This window comes from Sceloporus occidentalis, unplaced genomic scaffold, assembly GCF_023333645.1.
Source record: "Sceloporus occidentalis isolate IW3139 unplaced genomic scaffold, rSceOcc1.0.p SCAF_2, whole genome shotgun sequence".
NCBI classification, from domain to species: Eukaryota; Metazoa; Chordata; class Lepidosauria; order Squamata; family Phrynosomatidae; genus Sceloporus; species Sceloporus occidentalis.
The window spans coordinates 62,415,626-62,431,328 of NW_028316982.1; the positions used below are offsets into that span (position 1 = coordinate 62,415,626).

Consider the following 15,703-nt stretch of genomic DNA (forward strand, 5'->3'; position numbering starts at 1 on the left):
GTATTTTGTAAACATAGATAAGACAGAAGATCTGGGCCTCAGTCTATCAGTTTCATGTACCTGATTTAATTATAGTTTGAGGTGATGAGCTTTTTCACCATTCTGTCAGAGAAAGCAGAGCAGGTTTTGTTCTGGAACAGATTCTGATGTCAAAAATTCTTCTTCTGTGGGAATTTTCCCTTTTGTTTTCCTCTTTGCACAAGAAAATAAGATTGCAATTCTGTATGCAGTTACTTAATTTAATACTGAATTAACTAACTTTTGAGTTTATGTAGATTAGATTGTACTGCGAACATTACAGTGTCCTTTATAAGCTTATCTGTTTTAGATGCTTTGGTGCTAAACTTTTGTTTAATTTCTTCTAGATTTACTGGACCAGATGGCCCAAGTGGCTTTGGATTTGAACTGACATTCCGACTTAAACGTGAAACTGGGGAATCTGCACCACCCACGTGGCCAGCAGAGTTGATGCAAGGTTTAGCCAGATATGTCTTCCAATCAGGTACTACTTGAATGGTTTGCTGTGTGTTGGTGGGTTTTGGAAGGGTGTGTGTGTTGTAGCAGAGTTAGTTTATGAGACCTGTAATAGTTGTTAATTTTTGTATGATTGATTAGTAGAATGGTAAATTCAGTGAATGGTAAGAGTGCCAGTTGTCCAGCTGATGGCCTTTCATACCTGCTTGATTGTTGCATTGTTTTAAACAAAAGATTTGTGGATAACTTTGTTTGTACTGTGTTACATTTATTCTTGATTTCTCTGCTGTGTAGAGACCACAGTTCTCTGTGACTGCTTAGTTTCATTGCTACTTTATATACACTGCAATCAAGGGAGATCAGTTAATGGAATCAGTTCATGATTCTTCCTCGGGGAAGAATCTACTTCAGCCAATAAAATCTAGGCTAACTTCAGTCACCCAGAGGGCCTTTTCCATCGCAGCTCCGAAGCTATGGAATGACCTGCCGAAGGAGATCCGTGACATTTCTACTCTTACAGCCTTTAAGAAGGCTCTTAAAACGGATCTCTTCCGGCAGGCCTTCCCTACCTAGTTCTACTCCCCATTTACTGTGACTTATGTCACTCTGTCCACCAATTCTTCTCTTAAATTTAATGAGAAGAATTAAATTAAAATTAATTAAAATAAAATCCTTGCCTCAAGAAGAAGAGCCCTCCCTCCATGACATCATCATCAGACCTGGGAGGGAGTGAAAAAGAGAGGCCCAACTTCCATCAGGCCTAACTGTGAATGTACTCACTTCGCTCTCTGTAATTTTATTGTATTTTATTTATTTATTGTATTTTATTTTATTATCTTTATTTTTACTGTTGTAACCCGCCTAGATTCCTTGTGATTGGGCGGGCTATGAATAAATCATTATTATTATTATTATTATTATTATAGTTTGTGGCAGCATCTTAATACATTTATAAAGAAAAATATTTATTTATTTATGTGTGCATGCCAGCGGTGCATGCCAGCGGTGGTTCGGGGCCTCAGCACCTGTCGCTCTGGCCGCTGAGGCCCCGATACACCGAGGCTCTACACATGTTTGAGCGTATGCTCATATCCGCGTATAGCGTGCCCGCGTATGACACGGGCACACTGTATATCTTACCTGCAAGATATGCTAATAATTTTTTTTTGTAGGGTTTTTGGGTATGTAGCCATGTTCTGGAAGTTTATTCCTGACGTTTCGCCAGCATCTGTGGCTGGCATATTCAGAGAACCCTGAAAACCCCACAAAAAACTATGGATTCCAGTCATGAAAGCCTTCAACTTCACATATGCTAATACAGTGCTACCTCGGGTTACGAAATTAATTCGTTCCGCGGCGCCGTTCGTAACCCGATACATTTCGCAACCCGAAAAGGCTTTCCGTTAGCCCTGGAAAGCCGCTAGCCGCGCTTCGGATTTGAATTTCGCGCCGAAATGAATTTCGTAACCCGAAAAATCTTTTGTAACCCGGAACAGTTTTTTTCAATCTAACTTTTTCGTACCCCGGAAATTTCGTAACGCGATCAATTCGTATCCCGGGGTACCACTGTAATTTATTATCAAAATGATGCAAATGACACTTCTTGAGGAATAAACTGAGAGTTGCTCTGTGTGTAACCAAATAAATTGAACATACTGTGTTCCTTTATGTTGGGATAAGAGGCTTTATATGGCAAGATACTAAAAACTTACAGTAGGTGAGGAATGGGAGTGATTTAGCACTGCAAAAGTTGTTAAACTGCAAGTCTCAATAGCCCTAGCTAGAGTAGCTTGTTTTAAGGGGTGCTAGAAGTTACAGTTCAGCAGTATCTGGAGGGTTGCATAATTCCCACCTCTGTACAAAATATTTAAAAATGATGAACAGGTTGCTTAACATTTGCTTTTCATTAAATATTAGCATCCAAGGATTATAAGATGAAATACGAAACCAAAATACCTTAATAGACACATGACTAAAGATTTTACAAATGTAGGAATGAAGCAGCATCTATATGAAAGTTATCTAGCTCTTGCCTTTTAATCCTTGAAACACTGGTGCCACAATGTTATATTTTTCCACTGTTACTTACATGTTTATGCTAAATATTTCCCTATATAATGTAATCAAAGGCACTCTTTAAAAGGTAACATTTCCACTAAAGATAGTAACGATGGCTACCTTACTTTTCAGTATTATGCTTCAAGCATTTTATTTTTATAAACATCAGTTGGAAATCATGAAGATTGTAAATTTGTAAAGCTTTGTCAAAATTGTATGTTCTGACTTGCAAATCCTTGCAAATTTTCAGTATCTTTTAAAAATCATACGTGGCATTCTTAGGTTTAAGTAAATTGGTGTTTGCTTAAACTGATGTCATGCTTTTGCTCTTCCTATAGGGATGGATTGGCCACCTTGTAAACAGACTGCTTGGAGGGCTTCACACTAGCCCTTTCATACTAGTCCTATGATTCCATTTTAACTGCCATGACAACATCCTGGGATTTACTGTTTGGGGAGGGGCATTTTGAATTCTCATACACTGAGCTATAGCACCTAACCAAGTGGTAAACCCAAAGATTCCATAGGATACAACCATGACAATTAAAGTGTAATCATAGCACTATAATTATGTGGTGTGAAAAGGCTCTTGAATTAAATAGGCCTTTAGTCTGTTCCCGCATGGCCATTCTTATGTTCTTATTTCAAAGTTCACTTTGGACCTGAACAGATGGGCCGAAAAAGCTGGCTTCTGCATGGATTGGCGTGGCCATTAGATGATGCACGCCCCCCAAGATGTGCAGAAGCCACACTTAAGCTGCTTCTGGGCCGCCCAAACCCAGCCCAAAAGGGAGGGGATCTTTTCTGCTGCAGTTTGGTTCACTGGTGGAGGGCGCCTTAGGGACCGTGGCGTGTGTTTGCTGTGGTCCTGTGGGTGAGGGCAACTTCAAGCCACCCCTTCATGGCCATCTCTTTTAACCCCATAGATAACTGATTTGTGGAGAAGTGTTCTTATACATAGAAGAGCCTCTGCAGCTAGAAAGTTACAATCCATAGTCTTGAATACTGTACTGTTGATCATCAAACTGTGTTGCTCTGATAATGGGATTTAATAATAAGTATTTTACTTGGGTAAATCATAAAAAAATGCATTTGAAAGTATTAAAGAATGACTGGACTTCATCAAAAGGCAAAGCTTAAGGATCTTTTCAAGTTTTTATGAAAATAGCTATCTCCTCTTTTCTTTCAAGAATTCATTTTTTAAAGTGCTAAAAAAGAGTCTTTTATACTGCTAATAAAATGTATTTCTTAAGGCTGTTAACATAATCTTTTTACTTCTTCATCTTCTGAAATTTCCACACATGTTTTGGTTTTTAAATAAGATTGTTTCTCGAAAGAAACAATGGCCCATTACAAACGGGCCTAAAAGTGCGCACTCCGTGCGTGCTAGGATTAGAAAGGGGCATCCTTTCCAGACGCCCCCAATTCTAACACACGTGGAGCGGCACAAAATGGCAGCGGCTGTTCCACACGGCCGCCGCCATTACGACGTCACGACCATGCTGCCTCCAAACGAGGCGGCACGGATGTGACGTCCTTGCGCTGCACGAGGGCGCTTAGAGCGCCCTTTACGCAGCCCAAGAAGGAGCTCCGTTTCAGAGCTCCGTTTCCGTCGCTGGGCGCAGCCTTCAGACGACTGCGCCAGCGACACAGAGGAGAAAGGGGCCAAGCTTGAAGCCCCAAGGACATCCCTTTCCAGGCTGCGGGGAAGGGGCCTTTTGCCGCTTCCCCGCGGCCCGGAAAGCGGTGGTTCGGGGCCTCAGCACCTGTCGCTCTGGCCGCTGAGGCCCCGATACACCGGGGAAAGGGGCGGGTACAGGCCACCACTTTTTGGCGGTCTGTAACCCGCCAATGTGTCCAAATGGGTGGGTGGGGGAACATGGTGAGAAATGCTGGGAATTACAGTCCAACAGTATTTGGAGGGCCATAGGATTTCCACCTCTCATCTTCTAAATCATGTTCAGTCAACCTGCAGGTCTCCAATTGCTTGTCCACATACAAGAAGGCACACACTGGTACTACTGCCACACAAAAGGGATGAGAAGAGTCATATCATACTCCTTGTTGACTAGTAGAATTAGGCCTCCCATGTTTTGTAATCTCTCAGTAGCGTAACTTTGCTGGCAAACCTGAAGTGCAGCGATGATTGATCTTTCATCTCCTTCTTCAATGGTGTCTGGAGGTCAAAAGGTTCCCTAAGCATGGCTTGCATAGCTTTTATTTTATTTTATTTTATATTATTTTATTTTATTTTCCTTTTCTTCCCTTCCTAACATGGGACCCAAGACATCTTACAACATGGTTAAAAAACTGATAATAAAAAAGTAGAATGCAATTAAATAAGATGAGAGCCAGTGTAGTGTAATAGTTTGAATGTTGGACTACAACTCTAGAGATCTAGAGATCAGGGTTCTATTCCCCACATCTTGCTAAGAAAACCCTATGGTAGGTTTGCCTTAGAGTTGCCATAAGTAAAAAATGACTTGGAGGCACACAACAGCAAACAAACAATTAAACAAGCTACCATGCCTTGATGGGGAGCCCTATGTACTCTGCTCATGCAGCCCGCCCGGGTTCCTTGGGCTTTCTCCAGAGCTGGGTGGGCTGTCTGCACCACTCGGCAGCCCATCTTTCTCCTTAGCTCAGCCCTCTTTGGCATTGTCACTGTGTGAGCCATGGGAATGGACCTGTGAGGCCATCAGGATCAGCTCCCATGGCTCACCCAGTGACAATCCCTTGCATAATATGCATGCCAACTGTACAGTACATCTCAGCCACACACAAAAGACCCTTTTGCACAGCATGTTAATCATCAAATGCCTGTTGAAGTAAAAGACCTGATTTGGTTCTGAATCAGCATGGAGATGTGAATCTCTTCATTAAAAAAAAAATGAATGACCTCTTCATTTGTTTCAGTCGTACTTGTTCACAAATGCTTCATACCAAACACTATATTACCACTAGCTCTCAAATGTGTATATCTGAGTATTCCCAATGGAATGAAAAAACTCACTAGCCTTCCACTCTTAACATTTGTAAGCAGGGTTATCCTCTAATATCCATATTTTTATTCATAGCCCTAGATTTTTAAAAATTATCTCTTGATTTTAGAGGTGCAAGATGATACAATTCTAAACTGAATTCATAGCAGAGGAAGCAATAATCTGTAGTTGTTTTAGTACCAGGATAAAATCCTAATTGACATTCAGAGTTACATACTTACTTGTAGCATGTACTAAATTCTGAGCTTTGTGATGAAGATTGCAGTTGATTATATCTTTGTCTAATCATTGTTGGATCCTTGATAGAAAGGCTGGTGTTGCATGCCACTGTATAGTGAAGGAAGGGCTGGCTATCAGGTTTTAACACTTGATTTACTGACTATAAAGGAATTAAATTGGCCTTCATATGATTTTTCACATGGCTGATTTTCTGTAGTTTAATTGAGCAGTCAGTGTGAATTTTGTGGTTAATGTGAGGAAAAGAGACTTTTTAAAAAGTTGTCTGTACTGGAATAGATACAAATAGGTGGATCTCCAGCAGCGATATTAGCATTTGAAAACCAGCTCCAACTGGCTGGGATTTCCCAGGAGAAGGAGTTGGGCAGCAAACCATGAGGATGGATCAGCATAGAATTGAATGAGCATTTGACATGTGGAATATCCAGACAGAAAGACAAGGTTCAAGAATAAGGGTCTTTGTCACTTTGTTTCACTTTAGGGAACTATGACTATGAGGTTTGCATCATTAAAACGTTTAGTTAATCTAACCTGTGGAATGAAGAATTGAAATTGTGGAATCAAGTTAAGATCTGAACACTGGAAGAGCTGTATTTAACTTGCTCAAAGTGCTCACATAGTTGGAATTCATAGGTTGTTAAAGGCTTCTTATCTCTTATTCTGCAGCTGGTGGATTTATATTCAGTGTTCAGCAACCCTTATCTGATATTTTTGTTTTCCACATCTGCTTGTTTAATTGAGAAACATTTCCTTTACTTATGTCCTCAGTTTGGTTCCTCACCCTGCCCTCGGGCCACGTTGCTCTAGCTTGGTAAGGATAGATCAAGACTGACTGCCTTAGAAAGCTATGGGGAGTTTCCACTGGAAGAGAGAAACTTTTTCTGACCTGTGTATAATTTAGGTGGGCCTGGAGGCTGAAGTTCTCATCCCGATGGATCACTATGAAGAACAGCTAAATGTCCGAGCTTTAAGTGTCACAGAGCAATGTTGTTTTCTTTTTGTGTGGATGCATGTATATTTTCTTCTCTGGACTGTAAAGTTTAAGGAGCTGCTCTGTATCCTGGTGTTCCCTATACACTGTTGTTGTACAGTATGTTTAATGGCAGGTTTATGAAATAGAAATTAATTCTACCAGGCATATATGAGTCTTTGTTTTAATTTTACTCTTAACAACCATTAAGTCTTTATTTAGATGTATTGTTAGGGAAGCTAATATATGTTTTTTTAAAAAAGAAAGAACAAAAATGAAAATAGTTTTTTAAAAACATAAGAAACAGTGGGGACATCTGGTGGGTGTTTGTAGTTACCACAAAAATCTAGCTACATTTGTTCGATGGCTTAAAAGACTGAATCAGTTCTTAAGAGAATATATGTTTATTAATATTACTATTGTTTATTTATTTATTTGTACCCCTGCTTTTCTCAAATTGGGATTCAAAGTGGCTTACAGTGACAATTAAAATGTAATTAAACCATTTCAATATTAAAATAGATCATTTGTTTAAAATATAATACAATTAAAAAAATAAAAATTTAAAACCATACACATTAAAACAATTCACCGCCACAATTTTGCCTGTGGAGCTGTTTCAGCAGGGGAATTGTGTGATCTCTGTAAGCTGCCCCTGTTAACCATCTGGCTGTAACTCCTTGGACAAGCTGAAGTTTCCAAACACTCTTCAAAGGCAGCCCCAAGTAGAGCACGTTACAGTAGTTCAAATGGATGTAACTAAGGCATGTAGCACCAAGCCCAGATCCAGTGTCTTAAGGAATTGGCATAGTTGGTGCACAAGTTTTAAATGTGCAAAAGCACTCCTGGGCATTGCACAGACCTGGGCCTCCAGGTTCAAAGCTGAGTCCAGGAATACCCCCAAACTTTTCCAAGGGAGTGTAACCCTATGTAACATAGGCTGTATCCCTATTCCTTATCTGCCTTCCAACTGATCAGGAGCACCTTTGTCATGTCTGGATTAGGTTTCGATTTGTTTACCCTCATCCAATCCACTACTGATGACAGACATTGGTTTCGGACCAGGACAGCCTCCTTGGATTAAGGTGGAAAGGAGTAGTAATGTTGTCATCTGCATATTGATGGCACCACACCCCAAATCTCTCTCCCAGTGGTTTCTTGTATATGTTGAATTGCATAGGGGACAAAACAGAACCCTGAGGGTCCCCATAGGTCGATGGCCAGGGCGTCTAGTAGGAATCCCCGAGCACCACTTTCTGGGTTCACCGCTCCAGGTAGGAACGGAGCCACTGTGAAACAGTACCTCCAAGTCCCATCCCAGAGAGATGGTCCAGAAGGATACCATAGAATCATAGAATAATAGAGTTGGAAGAGACTGCAAGGGCCATCCAGTCCAACCCCCTGCCATGCAGGAAATCCAAATCAAAGCATCCCCGACAGATGGCCATCCAGCCTCTGTTTAAAGACCTCCAAGGAGGGAGATTCCACCACACTCTGAGGGAGTGTGTTCCACTGTCAAACAGCCCTTGCTATCAGGAAATTCTTCCTAATGTTGAGGTGGAATCTCTTTTGCTGTAGCTTGCTTCCATTGTTCCAGATCCTAGTCTCTGGAGCAGCAGAAAACAAGCTTGCTCCCTCCTCAATATGACATCCCTTCAAATATTTAAACAGGGCTATCATATCACCTCTTAACCTTCTCTTCTCCAGGCTAAACATCCCCAGCTCTCTGAGTCGTTCCTCACAGGGCATGGTTTCCAGACCTTTCACCATTTTAGTCGCCCTCCTTTGGACATGCTCCAGTTTTTCAACATCCTTTTAAAATTGTGGTGCCCAGAACTGGATACAATATTCCAGGTGGGGCCTGACCAGAGCAGAATATAGTGGCACTATTACTTCCCTTGATCTAGACCAACAGTTCCCAACCTTTGTTGGGCCGCGACCCCCATTCTGGGTGAAAGTCCCGCCCACGACCTCCTTCATTGGTTGGGAGGCAAGGAAGGGGCGGGACTTTTGACTGCCTACAAGCCCCAGCGGGCCTTGTGGCCAGATGTCCCGCCACTTCCCAGACTCCCAACCAATCAGGGAGGCCGCTGGGGAAGAAGGGGTGGGACTTCCGGTCGCAAAGGCCGCTGGGGTTTGTAGTCCCGGCCCTCTCGCCATCTCCTCACGGGTGCCTTCGAGGGCACCCGTGGGGAGGAGGCGAGGGGAGGAGGCGACCCCGGCCCTCTTGCCTTCTCCTCACAGGTGCCTTCAAGGGCACCCGTGGGGAGGAGGTGAGGGGAGGAGGCGACCCTGGCCCTCTCGCCTTCTCCTCCCGGGTGCCTTCGAGGGCACCCGTGGGGAGGAGGTGAGGGGAGGAGGCGACCCCGGCCCTCTCGCCTTTTCCTCCCGGGTGCCTTCGAGGGCACCCGCGGGGAGGAGGCGACCCTGGCCTTCTTGCCTTCTCCTCCCGGGTGCCTTGAAGGGCATCCGAGGGGAAGAGGCGACCCCGGCCCTCTCGCCTTCTCCTCCCAGGTGCCTTTGAGGGCACCCAGGAGGAGAAGGCAAGGGGAGGAGGCGACCCCGGCCCTTTCTCCTTGCGGTTGCCGGCGCTAGCGCCGGCACCCACAGGGAAAAAGGGAGGAGGGGGAGGCAGGGGGGAATCCCAACCTGGCGACCCCCAGGTTGGGAACCCCTGATCTAGACACTATACTTTTTTTTAAACTTTATTTTTTTAATTATTTATTACATAACTATAAAACATTTGCTTCAACACCAAATATATATAAAAAGAAACAAGGATTATCTTATTGACATTCTTATACCTACACACATCATCTGGCCCCTTTGGACTCAGAAACTCAGTAGAAAAACAAAAAGTTTCCAAAGCCTAGCAAATCATAAATCCTTGTTATATATCCAATAATTACTTCCTTAGGTTGTCACAATAGTTGATTTTATACAATCCAATATTACCTGACTTATTCTCTATCCATAACAAGCGAACAAGCTTGATAAAGTCTTTGTACAACTGTTTGCTCTCTTTCCTTAATGAATAGGATCTCCAGGTCTAAGAATTTATTTATTTATTTCTAAATTAGTTACTGCTTTCTCTACCTTTTCCCCATTTCTAGTTACATATTTCTAGAATAGGAGACCATTCTTCCTCTGATTGCTCAGTGTCTTTATTGTTCAAAAGAGCTGTTAATTGATCCATGTTTCTCATTTCTAGTACCTTCAAAAGCCAGTCGTCCACGCTCAGCATATCTGTATCTTTCAACTTTTGTGCCAGCACCAATCTAGCTGCAGTAATCGGATACAGTAAAACTTGCCAATGTTTCCTTTCAGTCTGTGGTGGCAGCTTATTAAGCATATTTAGTAGGTAAATTCCAGGTCTTGGTTCGAATTTTACTTGAAATGCTTTCTCAATAAATCTGTGTACTTGTTTCCAAATTTTTTTTAACTTCATGCAATGCCACCAAGTATGAATCCATGTGCCTATTACTGAACAACATTTCCAACAGTTCTTTGATTTTAAGTTATATATCTTTGCCATTTTATTTGGTGTCAAATACCATCTTTGCTCCATTTTAAAATAGTTTTCTCTCAGTGCCTGAGATCGAGTGAACTTCTTTGTTCTAGTCCTTGCGTATTTCCAACTTTCAAGATCAGTAGACCTTCCACAATCCGTCGCCCACTTGATCATATCTTCTGAGACCGGATCTTCTTCTTGTTCTAAATCTCGAAGTGCATTATAGATCTTTGCTACTTTCTTGTCTTTACAAGAGATTAATAATTCTTCCAGTTTAGTCTGTTCTTCTCTTATTTCTTGAGTTTTGGAGTCTATTTTAAATCTTTCGTTCAATTGTATATACAGGAGTCAGTGTATCTTAGGGTCAATTTGAGAAAGTTCCTGGATGGGTTTCAATTCAAGCTTGTTTTGATCAGTCTTATATAAAATGTCTTTATATTTAAGCCATATATTTAGGGATTTCCATCTACCAAGCAAAGCTACTTGTGGGGAGACCCATAAAGGAATTTTTCTAAATAGCGTGTTCTTCATTTTAAGCCAAATTTGGAGCAAGGATCTTTTAATAATATGATGGTTGAATTCTTTGTGAACCAATGCTTTGTCATACCATATATAGGCATGTCACCCAAATCTGTTATCATGACCTTCTAAATTCAATAATTCCTCATTCTCTAATATCATCCAATCTGAAATCCAATCAGGTACGTTTGCTTGATAATATAAACTTAATCAGGGAGTCCAACTCCTCCTTCTTTCTGTTTGGATAAAATTTTCCATTTAATGCGTGGTTTCTTATATTCCCAGATGAAGTCTTTAACGTCCTTTTGCCATACTTTTAGTGGGGTATCACTGCTCAATATTGAAATAGTCTGGAAAAGGAAATTAATTTTCAGTAAAACCATCATCTTTACCGCTTCAATCCTTCCTAAGAAGGATAATTTAAGTTTGTTCCATCTTTTTAAGTCCCTTTTAATTTCTTTCCATTTACTAAGGTAATTGTTGTCATACAGTTCTGTACTTTTATTTGATAACCAAATTCCTAGGTATCTCACCTTCTTGGAGACACTACATTTTGATTGTTGAACAAGTAAGTTTTCTTCGCTCTTACTTAGGTTTTTGGTTATCATTACTGTTTTATCTCTGTTAATTTTAAATCCTGATACTTTCCCAAAGTCCTCTATCATTTCCAATAATTTTTCTATTTGTTGATTCGGGTCCTCTAAAATGATCAGATCGCCCGCGAAGGCTTTCAGTTTATATTCCCAACCCTTCAACTTAGTACCTTTAATTGCTTTCTCTTCCCTTATTTTATTATTTAATACTTCCAATACCATGATAAAAAGTAGGGGGGATAAGGGGCATCCTTGTCTTGTACCCTTCTTTATTTTGAATTTTTTCGACTTCTTTCCGTTAATTATCAATTGGGCCTTCTGTGATTTGTATATGTTCTTTATCCATGACAGAAAATTTCCCCCTACCCCCATTCTTCTCAGTATTTCAATTAAGCAGTCCCAATTCACATTATCAAAGGCCTTTTCAGCGTCTGCGAATATCAAAGCCAATTTTCTTTCATTGTTTCTCTCATAATATTCTATGATATCTAGGACTGTTCTTATGTTATCTTTCATATGACGTGAGGGAAGAAATCCAGCTTGATCTTTGTGAATGTATTCTTTCAACACTTTCTTAAATCTTTCCGCTAATATTAGGGCCAGAATTTTATAATCTTTGTTGAGTAAAGAGATGGGTCTATAATTAGCCAAATCCATGTAACAGTTACCTTGACTAACCCACATTTTACAAGCTTGTTTGTAAGCATGTCATTGGGAACTTTGTCAAAGGCCTTACTGAAATCAAGATATACTATATCCACAGCATTCCCTTCATCTAACAAGCCGGTAATTTTATATAAAAAAAAAAAAAAAGAAAAAGAAAAAAAAGAGAGAGAGAGAGAGATCAGGTTTGTCTGGCATTCTTTGAAACCCGTGTTGACTTTTTGTGATTATGGCATTGCTTTCTAGATGTTCACAGACTTTCTGTTTAATGATCTGCTCTAGAATCTTTCCTGGTATAGATGTCAGACTAACTGGATGATAATTGTTGGGATCATCTTTTTTTCCCTTTTTGAAGATGGGGACAACGTTTGCCCTTCTCCAGTCTGCTGGGACTTCTCTTGTTCTCCAGGAGTTCTCAAATATTATTGCCAATGGCTTCGATATTACATCTGCCAGTTCTTTTAATACCCTTGGATGTAGTTCATCTGGTCCTGGAGACTTAAATTCATTTAGATTAACAAGGTATTTCTCTACTATCTCTTTACTTATTCTGTGCTGAAATTCCCCTATTCTGTCTTCTGCTCCATTATCCTCATGTTGAGCACTCTTTTCGTTTTCTGAGAACACTGAGGCAAAGATGGTGTTTAGTAATTCTGCCTTTGCTTTGTCTTCTGTTAGCATTTTGCCATCTTTTCCACAAAGTGGCCCTACCATAACCTTCTTCTTCCTTTTGCTGTGGACATATCCAAAAAAGCCCTTTTTATTGTTCTTAACTTCTCTAGCAAGCCTGAGTTCATTCTGTGCTTTAGCTTTTCTGACTTTACCCCTACATGTGCTTGCTATTTGTTTGAATTCCTCTTTAGTGATTTCCCCATTTTTCCATTTATACATGTTCTGTTTAAAAGTTAGTTCAGTTGAAAGTTCCTTAGTCATCCATCCTGGTTTCTTGAGACACTTCCCATTTTTCTTCCTCATTGGAACTGTTTCAAATTGTGCCTTCAGTATCTCCCTTTTGAGAAAGTCCCATCTGTCTTGAACTCCCTTCTCTTTTAGTATTTCTGACCATGGGATTACCCCTAGTATTTAAGTTTATTAAAATCCACTCTCCTAAAATCTAGAATGCGTGTCTGACTATGCCTGGCTTCTCCTTTCCATTGTATAACAAACTCCAGGAGAACATGGTCACTTCCATCTAAGGATCCCACCACCCCTTGCACTCCGTTAACTAGGTCATCCCTGTTAGGATCAGATCCAAAATAGCTGGTCCCCTTGTTGCCTCTTCCACCTTTTGGACAATGAAACTGTCTCCAAGGCAAGTGAGGAATTTGCTAGACCTTGAGGATGTGGCTGAGTTTGAATTCCAGCAAATATCAGGATAGTTGAAGTCACCCATCACTACTATATCTCTCCTTTCTGAGTGTGTGGTCTTCTGTTCTAGAAAGGCATCATCCAGTTCCTCCATCTGACTCGGGGGTTTGTAGTAGACTCCCACAATAACATCCTTGTTGTTTCCCTCCCCTTTAATTTTTATCCAGATGCTCTCCACCTGGCTTCCAGGATCGATGTCCTGGATCTCTTCACTGGTGTAAATGTCCCTGACGTATAAGGCTATTCCTTCTCCTTTCCTGTTTGGCCTATTTTTCTTGAAAAGGTTATACCCTTCTATATTCCAATCATGAGACTCATCTCACCAGGTTTCAGTGATGCCTATATCATATTTTCTTTGTTGTACTGGGAGTTCAAGTTCAGCTTGCTTATTTCCCATACTCTGTGCATTAGTGTAGATACATTTAAGACCATGTGTTTCCTTTACTTGCTGCCTGTGCAAATAAATAAATAAATAAATAAATAAAATTCTCCCACTGGTGGGTCCTTGCACTGTTTGTCTTCTTCCCTCTATGACAGTTTGACTATTTTCTCCATCCCTGTTGTCTCCCTCCCCCACATAACTCAGTTTAAAGCCCTCCTGATCAAATTCTTGAGACTGTTGGCAAAAACGTTTCTGTCAACTGGCGTGAGATGCAACCCATCCCTTGCCAGAAGTTCTTCCTCATGGAACCTCAGTCCATGATCCAAGAATCCAAATCATTCTTGGCGGCACCATCTACGGAGCCAATTGTTTACATCCGCTATTTTCTTCTCCCTTCCTGGACCATGCCCTTTGACTGGGAGAAGAGATGAGATGACAACCTGTGCATCCACCTCTTTCAACTTCCTACTCAAAGCTTCATAATCCCTTATGATATTCTGAAGGCTGTGCCTTGCAGTATCATTGGTTCCCACATGAACCAAAAGAAAGGGATAATGGTTAGTGAGCTTGACAAGTCTTGTCAGCCTCTCTGTCACATCACGGATCTTTGCCCCAGGCAGACAGCACACCTCCCTAGACATCTTGTCAGGCCCACAAACCACTGTTTCTGTACCCCTCAGCAAGGAGTCCCCCACTATGACCACACGCCTCCTCCGAGGCTTAGCAGTGACTGTTCCCTTTGGTGGTACTCCCAGGATCCCCTGCTCTGTCCCTGAAGTCTGTCCCTGCTGCTCTTCCTCATCATCTCTGATAACAGACAGAGATTCAAATTGATGGACCAGTGTACCATGTATCAGTAGTTCTTAACCTTTAGGCCTCCAGATGTTTTAGACTTCACTTCTCAGAAGTCCCAGTCAGTATGCTCATTGTTCAGGAATTCTGGGAGTTGAAGTCTCAAAAATCTAGAGGACCAAAGTTGAAAAACCACTGATTTAGATAATCCATTTTGTCCAGAAAGCCCTAGAGCTGGGAAGTCACCACATGTTCTAATACCTTGCCCCAAAATGGTTAGATTGGACACTGGCTGATAATTATCCATTGTAATTAGCAGTACTATGCGGTGTCTTTCCACACACACACACACACACACACACACACACACACACACACACACGCACGCTTGGGAAAAGCAAAATGTAACATGCTAATAGGGGTGATTTCCCTTCTGAGGTGTTATACAGTTTAGTAGTATGCCCCCCCCCCCCCCCGCTCCTTGCCAATCGGATATCCTGACACCCAAAATGATTGTTTTTGATTTGGTAGAAGGGAAGAAAGAAATCAGTTGCTGACTCTATTCAGTTTAATATAGCTGATTATTTATTTACTGGTAGCAGAAAAATAGTGCAGGTGGGTTAAATCTTACTTCCTTTACATTCCAAACAGTTAATTCAGGTGGAATTTCAAAAACATTCTTGGTTGCATTTTTGAGAATTTTCCCTCTCATAAATTTTTTTACTGAAAGATCAGTTTCTAGTCTCTGTTTCCAGAGAACTTCTCACGTAACAGCCAGCATCTTGAATACAGTTGGCCAGGTTAGGTAGTGACACTGAAAATTTCTGAAATGTGCAACCAATGATCTTCGATTTATCAAGAAGTGGATTCTACCAGTAGTTGCAGTCTTTTGGAAACATTTCTGAAAGTCTAGGAGCAAATACAAAAAGCAGTACAGTAGAGTCTCGATTATCTGTCCTTCGGTCATCCGACATTCTGGATTATGCAACGTCGCGGCTGCTTGGGGCGGGGCTGTATGCATTTCTGTGCCCCCCAGACATGCCCCCAAACAATGTTGTTACTTTTTTAAAAAAAATATTTTTATTTACAGTGTTTACCAACTACATTCTACATTTAATTTCATTATAATACAGT

At 41.1% G+C, this 15,703-nt stretch overlaps 1 protein-coding gene across 4 annotated transcripts in view; it reads left to right on the forward strand.

Moving 5' to 3' along the window:
* Window positions 1-15,703, forward strand: part of SUFU (SUFU negative regulator of hedgehog signaling) — a 96,552-nt gene that overhangs the window by 23,490 nt on the left and 57,359 nt on the right. For all 4 annotated transcript variants that reach the window (XM_089509755.1, XM_089509756.1, XM_089509757.1 and 1 more), the window contains exon 3: window positions 366-502. In XM_089509755.1, coding sequence (XP_089365881.1) covers window positions 366-502 — 137 coding nt within the window. The remainder of the gene's footprint in view (window positions 1-365; window positions 503-15,703) is intronic.